Source organism: Papio anubis, chromosome 9 (genome assembly GCF_008728515.1).
Source record: "Papio anubis isolate 15944 chromosome 9, Panubis1.0, whole genome shotgun sequence".
In the NCBI taxonomy this organism is placed as follows: domain Eukaryota; kingdom Metazoa; phylum Chordata; class Mammalia; order Primates; family Cercopithecidae; genus Papio; species Papio anubis.
Window position 1 is genome coordinate 105,663,042 of NC_044984.1, and position 10,394 is coordinate 105,673,435.

Sequence of the window (10,394 nt, forward strand, 5' to 3'; positions counted from 1 at the left end):
AAAGTTCCAGACATCACAGACATTACTCCCCCTTCTCCACCCCGACAGAGAACAATGAAGAGCCTTTTTTTTTTTTTTTTTTTTTTTTTGGAACAGAGTCTTGCTCTGTTGCCCAGGCTGGAGTGCAGTGGCACGATCTCGGCTCACTGCAACCTCCACCTCCTGGGTTCAAGCGATTCTCCTGCCTCAGCCTCCCGAGTAGCTGGGACTATAGGCGCCCACCACCATGCCCGGGTAATTTTTGTACTTTTTAGTAGAGACAGGGTTTCACTACATTGGTTAGGCTGGTCTTGAACTCCTGACCTCGTGATTTGCCTGCCTTGGCCTCCCAAAGTGCTGGGATTACAGGTGTGAGCCACCGCACCTGGCCAATGAAGAGCTCTTTATTGCGTATTTTGGAAGGAAGAAGACTCTTCCAACTCACATCTCATTGGCCAAAATCAGGCCACACGGCCACTCTCTGGCAGCTAAAGTTTAGCTATTCCCTGAGAGCCTATGGCAGCGTAACTGATTGAATTTGACTAAGTATTTAGGGTGGAAGGATGTTTGGCAATCAGCCTAACTTCTCACTGCATTGTCCTGCTTGAGGGCCTCACCTTCTACCCCGAGTGGCTTCTCAGAATATTCCTTCTGACCACATATGGTGCCCCCTTAGACTTGTGCCCTGAACACCTCCCCTGGGTCCAGAGGAATCACTGACATATCAGCAGTTGGATGTCCAGCATTTTGCTGCTGACCCTCCCTCTTGGAGCTGTTTTTCTCTCCCACTATTTCCCCCACTCTTTGCCCCATGCTGTATGGTGGCTGCGGTCACAAATGCCACAGGCAGTGCCCTGACTCAGCTTGTGTGGGGAGCCACTTCCCCAGCCCCCATCTGTCAGCTGTGGTCCCACAAGAGATGGAAAAAATTATTCAGCATGCACTGGATGCTCACAAGGGCAATAATTCCCTGATCTTCATACTTTTCATTTCTTGAACATGAGGACTATAGGTTGCTCACCCTAAGCCACATGTTCCTAAATGTACAGGATTTTTCCAGGCCTGCAAGGGAGACCTGTGACCCAAACTGAGTCCATGTGAAGAGGACCTAGGGCTTAAGTCCATCATGCTAGGCCACCTTGGGCCAGCCCCTTCTGTGAACCCCCATTAACCCAGTAGACAGACTCAATCAGTCAGAGAGCGGATACATGGCATGAGCACCACTACCAGGCACGTGGTGCTCACGGCAGATATTACTAATCAATCACAGGCTCTTTCCTTCTGAACTTGTATCGGTGCCAGAGTCTTCACTCCAGCTCCCTCCACAGCCTCCATGAACTTATCAGTGAGAAGCATGCAGTTTCGACTATTCCATCTGCCATCCTAATCAGGATTGTTAATGTCCCTCCCAACTCTCAGGTCTTCAGCCCAGTTAGCTTTCAAATCCTTGGCTTTTCCCTGCCTTCTCTCCCTTCTGAAAGGAACTTTGGGCTCCATTTTCCCTCATATTCCTCCTGAAGACTCTATCCTGTCATGGGATTCCAGAGATTTACATCCCTGCTCTGATACTCTCCAGCTATGTGGCTTTGGCAAGTTTCATAACCTCAATGAGCCTGTTTCCCACATCTGTAAAATGGGACCAGCATCTGCCTTGAGAAGTGAGAATGCGCCTGGCAGGGCACCAGCCATGTGGTATCACCCACTAGTCCCTGCCCTTGCACAGCCTGCTCTGGGCTCTGCCAGGGAAATCAATCAAGGATTTTGATGGGGAAAAAAATGACATGATCAGCCATTACTTGACAAAATTTTATTTTAGCCCTTGCATCTCCCTCCCAGGCTGCCGGAAAGCTCCCCCGACACCCAACCTGGGAGGCAGCCTGACCCCACCTTGTGCTTTGGTAGGGGACATCCCCCACCCCTCTCTCCCAGGAGACCAGGGCCAGCGTACCTTGAGAGTCTGTAAACCTACGCCAGGACTGGGGTTAACACCTCACCCCACCAGCTGAGTCTGCCAGGACACGGGGCTCTGGGCAGCTCCGAACCCCTCCCAAGCCCCAGATCCTGTGCCACCCCCACCCACACCGCTCAGGACTCTGGAAGGAGGTGAGCGGGGACCGTACCAAGACCCCGGAGGTGCCTGTGGAGGAGAGCAGGGCTTGCTGGGGGGAAGACAATGAAGCAGCCAAGGATCCCTCTCGAGGGGCTCCATCTCTGGCTGTGCTTCTCCAGCCCAAGCTGCCCCTCTCCCCAGGAGCAGTGACAACTGTTCCCCCAAGCCAAGCCCAGAGTCACAGATCATATCCCCTCCCCCCAGCAAACAGGAAACTAAAGCAGTGAAAACATCAAGTTTTGTTGCCAGAAAAAAAAAAAATGCACCCTAAGTATTTAAAATTCAGACTGAGGTCCCAGCCCACCGGGCCAGCCGTGAGCTGGAGAGGCCTTGATTGCAGACACAACCCCCTCCATATTTCCCCAAGCCCAAGGGTCTCCAAAGACAGAAAGAAGGGGTTTCGGGCTGAGTCTGTCACCAAGAGGCAGCGTTTGGCAAAATCAAGGTCAGGGTGGAGGTGTCCTCAGGCAGCCCCTGGTGTGGGGCATTGAGGACTGTAAACATGACCCAGGGTGAGGGCCAGAGGGTATTCCCAGCCCCGAGGTTCTCCCTGGATGAAGAATGGGCACTGTGGTGAGAAGAAAGGGGACCAGCGGTCAGCCCCGAAGCTAGGCAAGACCTGGTCCCCACCGGGAGTATGGGGGTGGGGGCTGAGCTCAGGAGGGGACCTGTTGGAGGGGGCTGCCTGGAGCTGAAGAGGGGCTCTGGAAGTTGCATTCGGTGTGAGGCTGTGTTTTCTCTGCCACTAGGTCAGCACCTGGGCCATCTTAGGTGGTGAGTCAGCTGGTGGCCTCCCCTCCCTGGGGGAACCTGCTAGAAGGTCACCTCGGGCCATGGCTGCCCAGCCCAGAAAGGGAGGTCAGGAGAGCTCCCAAGGGGCCCCAGGCCTGGGGGCCAAGACTGAAGGATGCAGTCAAGGAGTGTCTGGAAAGCCCTGTGAGAGCCACCACGGAGACAAAGACAGGGCCTGCAGCCAGAAAGCCATACCACCAGGAGCACCACCATAAGGCCTGGCAGGGGACCCGGCAGAGTCCTGCCTCAGCCGGCCCAGGCCAGGAGCCCCAGCGACCAGGCAACCTCACCCTTCCGGTCCTGCACTAACACCTGCACCTGTGTCCCCGGTCGCCACCCTCCAAGCCACTGTCCTGCTCCTGGAGACAGGCAGGCACGGAGCCAGGTCAGCTCCTCTGGCAGGTCCTGGAGCAAGGCCAGGCCCAGGTATAGCTGCCACAACCGATCCTCTCTCTGTCCACCCTGAGGGCCCGGTCAGGAGCCGCACTAACTGTGCATTTGCTTTTCAGGCCACAGATTGTCCTCAGTCCCAGTGACCCTCTGAGCTGCAGGCCCAGCAAGGCCTGTTGCCAGCAAAGGCCTCTGCCAGGCAGCTCAGGCCACCCTGGGGCCGGAGTTCTCAGGAAACCTCTCCCTCAGGCCCTGGATTCTCCTTAGTGTCGCGTGTGACGTCCTCTCAAGGGTAGGCCTTCTGAATCACATGGTCCTAAAGGCCCATTCAGAATCCAGCACCTTCTCAGAGCCTGCATCCCCCAAAACCAGGCCATTCAGGGACTGGAGGCCAGCTTTGCCCATGATTTCCCTCAGGACCAGCTCCCCCAGTCAGCCTGTCCCAGAGGGCGTGGAGCTTGCGTCCCCCTAAAACAGGTGCCCTGGTGGCCTCAGGGCTGGACCCGGCTGCTGAGCCACTGGCCGCGCAGGGCCCGGATCTCCTGGCCATAGCACTCGTGCAGCCGGGCGAAGGGGGCCACGTCCAGGGGCCCGTGGGGTGCCGAGGCCCGGCGGCGAGGCGGTGGCGGAGGGGGCTCGGGTCCAGGTCTGAAGGTGGCCTCAGTGCTCCAGACAGCACAGCCATTCTCCTTGGGCGGGAGGGCGCTGGGCCGGCGGGGCAGGGGCAGGGGCAGGGGCAGGGCTGGGACTGGGGCCGGGACAGAGGGCAGGGACTGAGGCTGGGGCAGGGCCATGCCACCCCCGCCGCGCACAGCCGCCAGCTGCTGCTCCAGCTCACGCACCACCAGCCGCAGGTAGTCGAAGCTGGCACGCGACAGGGCCTTGACCCAACCCTCCATGGCGGCCTGACTCTCAGCGGCCAGCACGTAGGTGCGCGCCCGGGTCCCCGCGAAGCGCACGGCGAAGGCGAACTCCTCCGCGGCCTCCACCAGCTCCACGGTACAGCCCTCCAGGATGATGACGCCCACAGGCTCGCGGCTGGCCGCATCCTCGAAGTAGAAGAGCATGTTCCCGCGCAGGACGAACCAGCGCCGGTGGTAGGCTGCGTGTCGCCCGCCCTTCTTGTACAGGAAGCCTGCGTTGTCCACTGGGGCGTCGCAGGTGGCGTAGAAGGCCAGGCTGCGCTCGTTCAGCTTCATGGCGGCAATCGCCGGGCCTGGAGGGGAGCCCGGGGCCTGGACCCCATGGAAGGGCTGTTACGCACAAGGCCACTGATGCTAGGTCACCCAGTGCCCCAAGGGGACCTTGCGGCCACTCTACATCCCCGTTTCACAGATGAGGAAACTGACACTCACAGGGTGGAAGCAGGCAGCCCATGTGCCCACAACTCCTAAGGAGCAGAGACAGGACTGGAACCTGGGTCTCACCAGCCTCCCCAGACAGCCTCATAACCTCCTGCCCTCCTGTATCCCTGAAATAATGTTGTGAGTTCCTGCCGCATGCCAGACATTTCAGAGGGATGAACTCACTTGATCTCACAATAGACCTTAGGTTACAGGGACTGGCCTGGCTTGGGTTCAACAGATGAGGAAACAGGCACAGAGAGGTTAACTGCTTCCCTGGTGTCACAAAGCAGGTTGGGCAGGGCTGAAATCCAAACCCAGGCCTCATTTCAGGCGCTGCTGTTTCCATCATCCCAAGAACAAGACCAGCTGGCCTTCCGCAGTCCCTGCCAGGTCCCAGCCCTGACTGTGGTTCGACCTTGGTTTGTCCGTCCATGAAATAGGGATATGGGCGGAACCAACTTCAGAGACTTGTAGAGATTGACTTCATTCATGGAATGTTTATTAAGCATCTACTGTGTGCCAGGCACTGTTCCAGGCCTAGGGATAGAGCAAAAACAAGACGGACAGGGTCCCTGCCCTTGTGCTGTTGAAATGCCACTGGCAAGTGAAAGGGAGCAGACAGTTAACAGATAAGATGTCTGCCAGGTAGTCTCATGTCCTGTGGAAAATAAGACAGGGGCTGGGCGCAGTGGCTCACGCCTGTAATCCTAGGGCTTTGGGAGGCCAAGGCCGATCCTTCTCACCTGAAGTCAGGAGTTCAAGACGAGCTTGGCCAACATGGCAAAACCCCATCTCTACTAAAAATAAAAAAAAAACAGCCAGGTGTAGTGGTGCACACCCATAATCCCAGCTATTTGGGAGACTGAGGCAGAAGAATCACTTGAACCCAAGAGGCGGAGGTTGCAGTGAGCTGAGATCATGCCATTGCACTCCAGCCTGGGCAACAGAGCAAGACTCCATCTCAAAAAAAAAAAAAAAAAAAGCCAGGCCTGGTGGGGAGTGCCTATAATCCCAGATACCTGGGAGGCTGAGGCAGGAAAACTGCTTGAACCCAGGAGGCAGAAGTTGCAGTCAGCCGAGATCGCACTACTGCACTCCTGCCTGGGGACAGAGCCAGACTCTATCTCAAAAAAAAGAAAGAATCTGGGCAAACATGCAAACCCAGGGTTAGGCTGACTTACAGGAAGGAGGGGCAGGGGGGCGTCCCATGCCATTTAGCATAGAGGACTCTAACTCCATGCCGTCAGCCACAGTGACCCCACTCACTTTCCCCCAAGGAGTATACGATGGGGTAATGCTGGCCAGGAAGGACTTATCGGGAGGTGGCATCTGCGTCCCTGGCCTGGCCACCTTCCCTTGGGGTTTTCTACGGCCATTTTAAGAGCCCACCTTATCTCCCACTGTAGAGCCTCAGCCTGCATAGGATGGTAGCTACATTTTTCAAGAGGCAAAGCATATAAAGTCCTGGTACGCAGTAGGCACTCAGTGTTCATTGCCCTGCCTGGGTGGCGTCTTTCTCAGAGCCTGGTGGAATGAGGTCAGGGTGGTGGCTCTCCTAGGAGCAGCTGACCGCAGTGAGGCCCTGTCGGACTACCTGACCTAGGGTGGAAGGGGTTGTCCTTGCCACCTCCTGTCACCCACACAGGCAGTCAGGGAAGGCTTCCTAGAAGAGGGAACATGAATTGTGACTTAGAAACTGAGAAAATGCCCATCAATGATAGAGTGTATAAAGAAAATGTGGTATATATACACCATGGAAAACTATCCAGCCATAAAAAGGAATGAGATCATGTCCTTTGCAGGGAAATAGATGAAGCTGGAAGCCATCATCCTCAGCAAATTAACACAGGAACAGAAAACCAAATACCGCATGTTCTTACTCATAAGTAGGAGTTGAACAATGAGAACACGTGGACACAGGGAGGGGCAGAACACACACGGGGGCCTGTTGGGTGATGGGGGTGAGGGGAGGGAACTTAGAGAACAGGTCAATAGGTGCAGCAGGCCACCATGGCACACGTATACCTATGTGACAAACCTGCATGTTCTGCGCATGTATCACGGAACTTAAAATAAAAAAAGAAACTGAGGTCAGTCTGTCCTGATCTAGTGGGGGGCCAAGGCCAGAGCTCCCAAAGTCTCCAGGTGTTGAATCCCTACCCTGCCTCTCAGATACAGCTGTCCCTCTCTAAGCCACAGGGATTCACGCATTCCCCACACCACCACCCATGAACTCCCATGTGGATGCTGGCCCCAGTTCTCACAGGACCCTCCCGCCCCACTTGCCCAGTTCCGCTCCTACCTCTCAGGCCACCACTCGCCTCCCTGCCCTCTGTTCAGCTCCAGCCTCAGCTTGCTCTTCTCTGGATTCAAATGTCAGCTCTGCAGCATCTGGGCTGGGGGACCCCAGGCAGGCTATTAACCTCTCTGGGCCTCCGTTTCTGCATCTGTAAAATGGGATCGTAACAGGGCCTAAGTCAGGGCTGTTGTGACAATGATACAGTGAGTACACGGACTTTGCGGAGCACGGGGCCAGGCACACAACGCCTGCTGAGCACAGCTGCAGTTCACATTCTTCTTGGCTTTTCCCCAAACGTCCCCGTGTCATACTTCTGATCTCAGCAAATGGCCCTTGGTTTCCCTCTCACCCCCACATCTGATCACATATCAAGTCCAGTTGATCTCCCCTCTCCAGCGTCTTCCAAATCAGTTGCCTAATCTGTCCACTCCACCTCCCCATTCTAGGCCCCATCACCATTCACTGGAACGGCTGCTGTAGCCTCCACACAAGTCTCCTTGCCCCCCTCCCCGTCCATGTTCCTCAAGGTAAGATCCAAGCCTCCTTCCTAGGCTTTTCTCCGAGCCACACTGAAATCCACTCCCCACAGAGGGATCCTGTGAAAATTAAGTCCAATCACACTCCTCCTCTGCTCTAAACCCTCCCATGGCTCCCTACTTCTCTCAGCATAAAATTAAATCCTTAGGCAGGGTGCGGTGGCTCACACCTGTAATGCCAGCACTTTGGGAGGCTGAGGCCGGAGGATCGCTTGAGTTAGAGACCAGCCTGGACAACACAGCAAGACCCTACCTCCACAAAAAATAGAAAAAAAATAGCTGGGCATGTTGACACAAGCCTCTAGTCCTAGCTGTCTGGAAGGCTAACATGGAAGGACCCCTTGAACTTGGGAGTGATCATGCCACTGCACTCCAGCCCGGGCGACATAGTGAGATCCTGCCTCAAAAAAAAAAAAAAAACAGTCCAAGCCTCCCATGGCTTCCAAGTTCCCTTTTCCTACCTCTTTCCCCCTTGTTCACTCAGCTCCAGCCATCCTGGCCTCCTTTCTGTTCCTTAAATACACCAGATACATCCCCACCTCCAAGACTTGGTCCCGGCTGTCTGCCTGCAGGTCTTCACAAGGCCAGTTCCCCATCCTTTGGTCTCAGCCTAGCTGTCACCTCCTCAGAGAGGTGGTCCCTGGCCACCCTATGCATAAGAGGCCCTCCAGTCCCTCTCCTGTGCCTCCACCTGAAATTATTAATACCTGGGTCATTTTTGCCTGCTCTAGGAAAGCTGGGGCGTTTGTGGTCTGAATTCCAGTGCCAGGCATGCAGTAGGTGCTCACATAGCTGTTTGATTCATTCTGCAGGTATCTTCTGAAACTTCTCAACGGCCCCATGACAAGGGGTCTCACCCCACATTCACAGATGTGGAAATGGACACAGGGAGGTTCAATAAGTTGGCCAGAGGCATACAACTGTGCCCAGAATCACATGCTCCAGGCAAGCCACCCAAATAAAGGAGCCGATCTTGGGGTCTCTCCACCCCATCAAGGCCAAAGGAATAGCAACTTCCCTCCTGCTCAGCAAACCTCCTCCTTGCACTGCCCAGATGGAGGCCAAACTGCTTCAAAGTCACCAGCAGGCACAGGACCCAGCTCTGCCCATGACCCCTGCCTCCACCAGAACAGGGAAGGCAGGAAACTGCAGGGGCACAGGCTCCAGCCTTGCCTGGAGCGAAGGCCTGGTCCCTGCCTTATCTCCCCACACTGTTTTCCAAGAAGTTCAGAGTCCACTGTGGGCACTGCTGCTGATTCAACAGCCCAGGGCCAGACAGGAAGCTGGAGGGAGCCTGGCCCCGTGCTGCTCCCAAGGCAAAGTTCCTGCCTCTGCAGGTCCAGGCTGGAAGGCCTTGGACAAGTTGTTTCACCTTTCCAAGCCTCAGTTTCCTCGTCTGTTAAAATGGGCTGTGTGGCAAGGGTCCATGAGCTAAAAGAAGGAAAACCCACTGGCAAACTATGGGAAATGGATTGCAAATATTAGCTGCTGTGAGTCGGGGTTTTCTCAGCCTCATCTGCAAAATGGGGATGTTAACTTCCATCCCTCTATGGGCTGAGTGAATTTACTCCTGAAGAGTCATTTTGCAAAATGCTTTCAGGGAAAGAGCTGTCAAAAAGGCAAATAATTCATCCAAGATCTCCAGGGGCACAGCTGGCCCTGGAACCCAGGTCTCTGGGGAGACTGAAGCATGGCATTTTGGCACTCACTTTAACGAAAGAAGCCAGAATCACAGGTCCTGGGGTTGAATCCAGCTGCCCTCAGTGTCCCCCAGCAGCGGGCGTGGGGAAGAGGGTGTGGCAGGCACAGGCTGAAAAACATGTGTGCCAAGAACACTGAAGACCAGCCTGTCCGTCAGCGCACCAGCAGGGACCCCAGGGACGTGCCAGCACCGCCGTCCAGACACAGGCAGCCCCCTTGCCCACGGCAGGGGCTGCTTCTCCAGGTGTGGCCCTGCTCCCGGCTGCTCTCTGTCCCTTTGTGTGTTGTGCGTGGCAGCTCTCTTAAGTTCCTTAAAGGACAGTCAGGGCCCCAGATGGGTGATCAGCGGCAGAATAGGGGGCTTGTCCGCAGTCCCCCACAGCGGCAGATGTCCCTATGGGCTGAGGGCGGGGAGGGTGGTCATCGGCCAAGTTCGCCTCGGCAGCTGGAGAAGTGACCACTGGTGCAAAGTCCCAGCAGGGAAGATCCCCGCAGCGCGCTCTCCAGGTGGCCGGGGAACCCCGAGGCCCAGGGCGGCCTGACCCGGGTCCCGTGTCCCGGTGCAGGTCCCCCCGCCAGGCCCGCCTTACCTCGCAGCGCAGGCCTAGGGCGGCGACGGGACGGGAGGCGCGAGGCTGGGGGGTGACCCGGCCATGGTCCAGAACTGGCCCGGTTGCGGCAACGGCGGCAGCAGCGCTTTGTCTCCTGGGCGGCCGGGGCGGCGCAGCCGCGGGAGAGCTCAGATCCGACGGAAGGAGGCGGGAGCAACCGGACAGTCCGCGACCCACGGGCGCGCCCCTTTAACCCTTCCCAGCCTGCTCGCGCCGGGACCGCCCTCGCGTTCTTCCCGCCTCCCGATTGGCCGGCCCCGAACCGGCACGCCCCCGAATTCGCCACGCCCCCGTGAGCCCGCCCTCGAAATCACTCTTAAAGGGTCCTCTCGTGGCTCTCGACTCCCCGGTGCCCTAGCCCAGAAAAGAGGATTCGAGCCTGGGAAGCTCATTGCGATTCCAAAGGTAAGGACCGGCTCAGGTCGTGGATTAGCCTGGAAAAAGCATTTGGGGATCCTGGGCGGGCCATTCGCTGAAGTCCTAGGCTTAAGTCCAAACTCCCCCTAGGACAAGGCAGGAGCCAGTAGTTCAAGACCAGCCTGGGCAGCATAGGGAGACCGCCATCTCTACAAATAATAAAAGTATTTGCTAAACCTGGGTTGCCAGGTTTAGCAAATTTAACTCCCAGTT

General features: G+C 56.5%; 1 protein-coding gene across 2 annotated transcripts; it reads right to left on the reverse strand.

Moving 5' to 3' along the window:
• Positions 1-1,771: 1,771 nt before the first annotated feature.
• On the reverse strand, positions 1,772-9,922 carry PHETA1 (PH domain containing endocytic trafficking adaptor 1). Of its 2 annotated transcripts, none has more exons than XM_021922930.2 (3): positions 9,744-9,922; positions 6,920-7,064; positions 1,772-4,506 (listed from the first exon to the last, which is right to left on the reverse strand). In XM_021922930.2, the coding sequence occupies exon 3, from the start codon at positions 4,468-4,470 to the stop codon at positions 3,763-3,765; it is 708 nt and encodes a 235-aa protein (XP_021778622.2). In that variant the 5' UTR covers positions 4,471-4,506; positions 6,920-7,064; positions 9,744-9,922; the 3' UTR covers positions 1,772-3,762. The 2 variants fall into 2 exon arrangements, with proteins under 2 accessions (XP_021778622.2, XP_031506618.1); XM_031650758.1 differs by lacking the exon at positions 9,744-9,922 and adding an exon at positions 9,162-9,717 and having other exon boundaries at positions 3,643-4,506.
• Between the last annotated feature and the right edge of the window lie 472 nt (positions 9,923-10,394).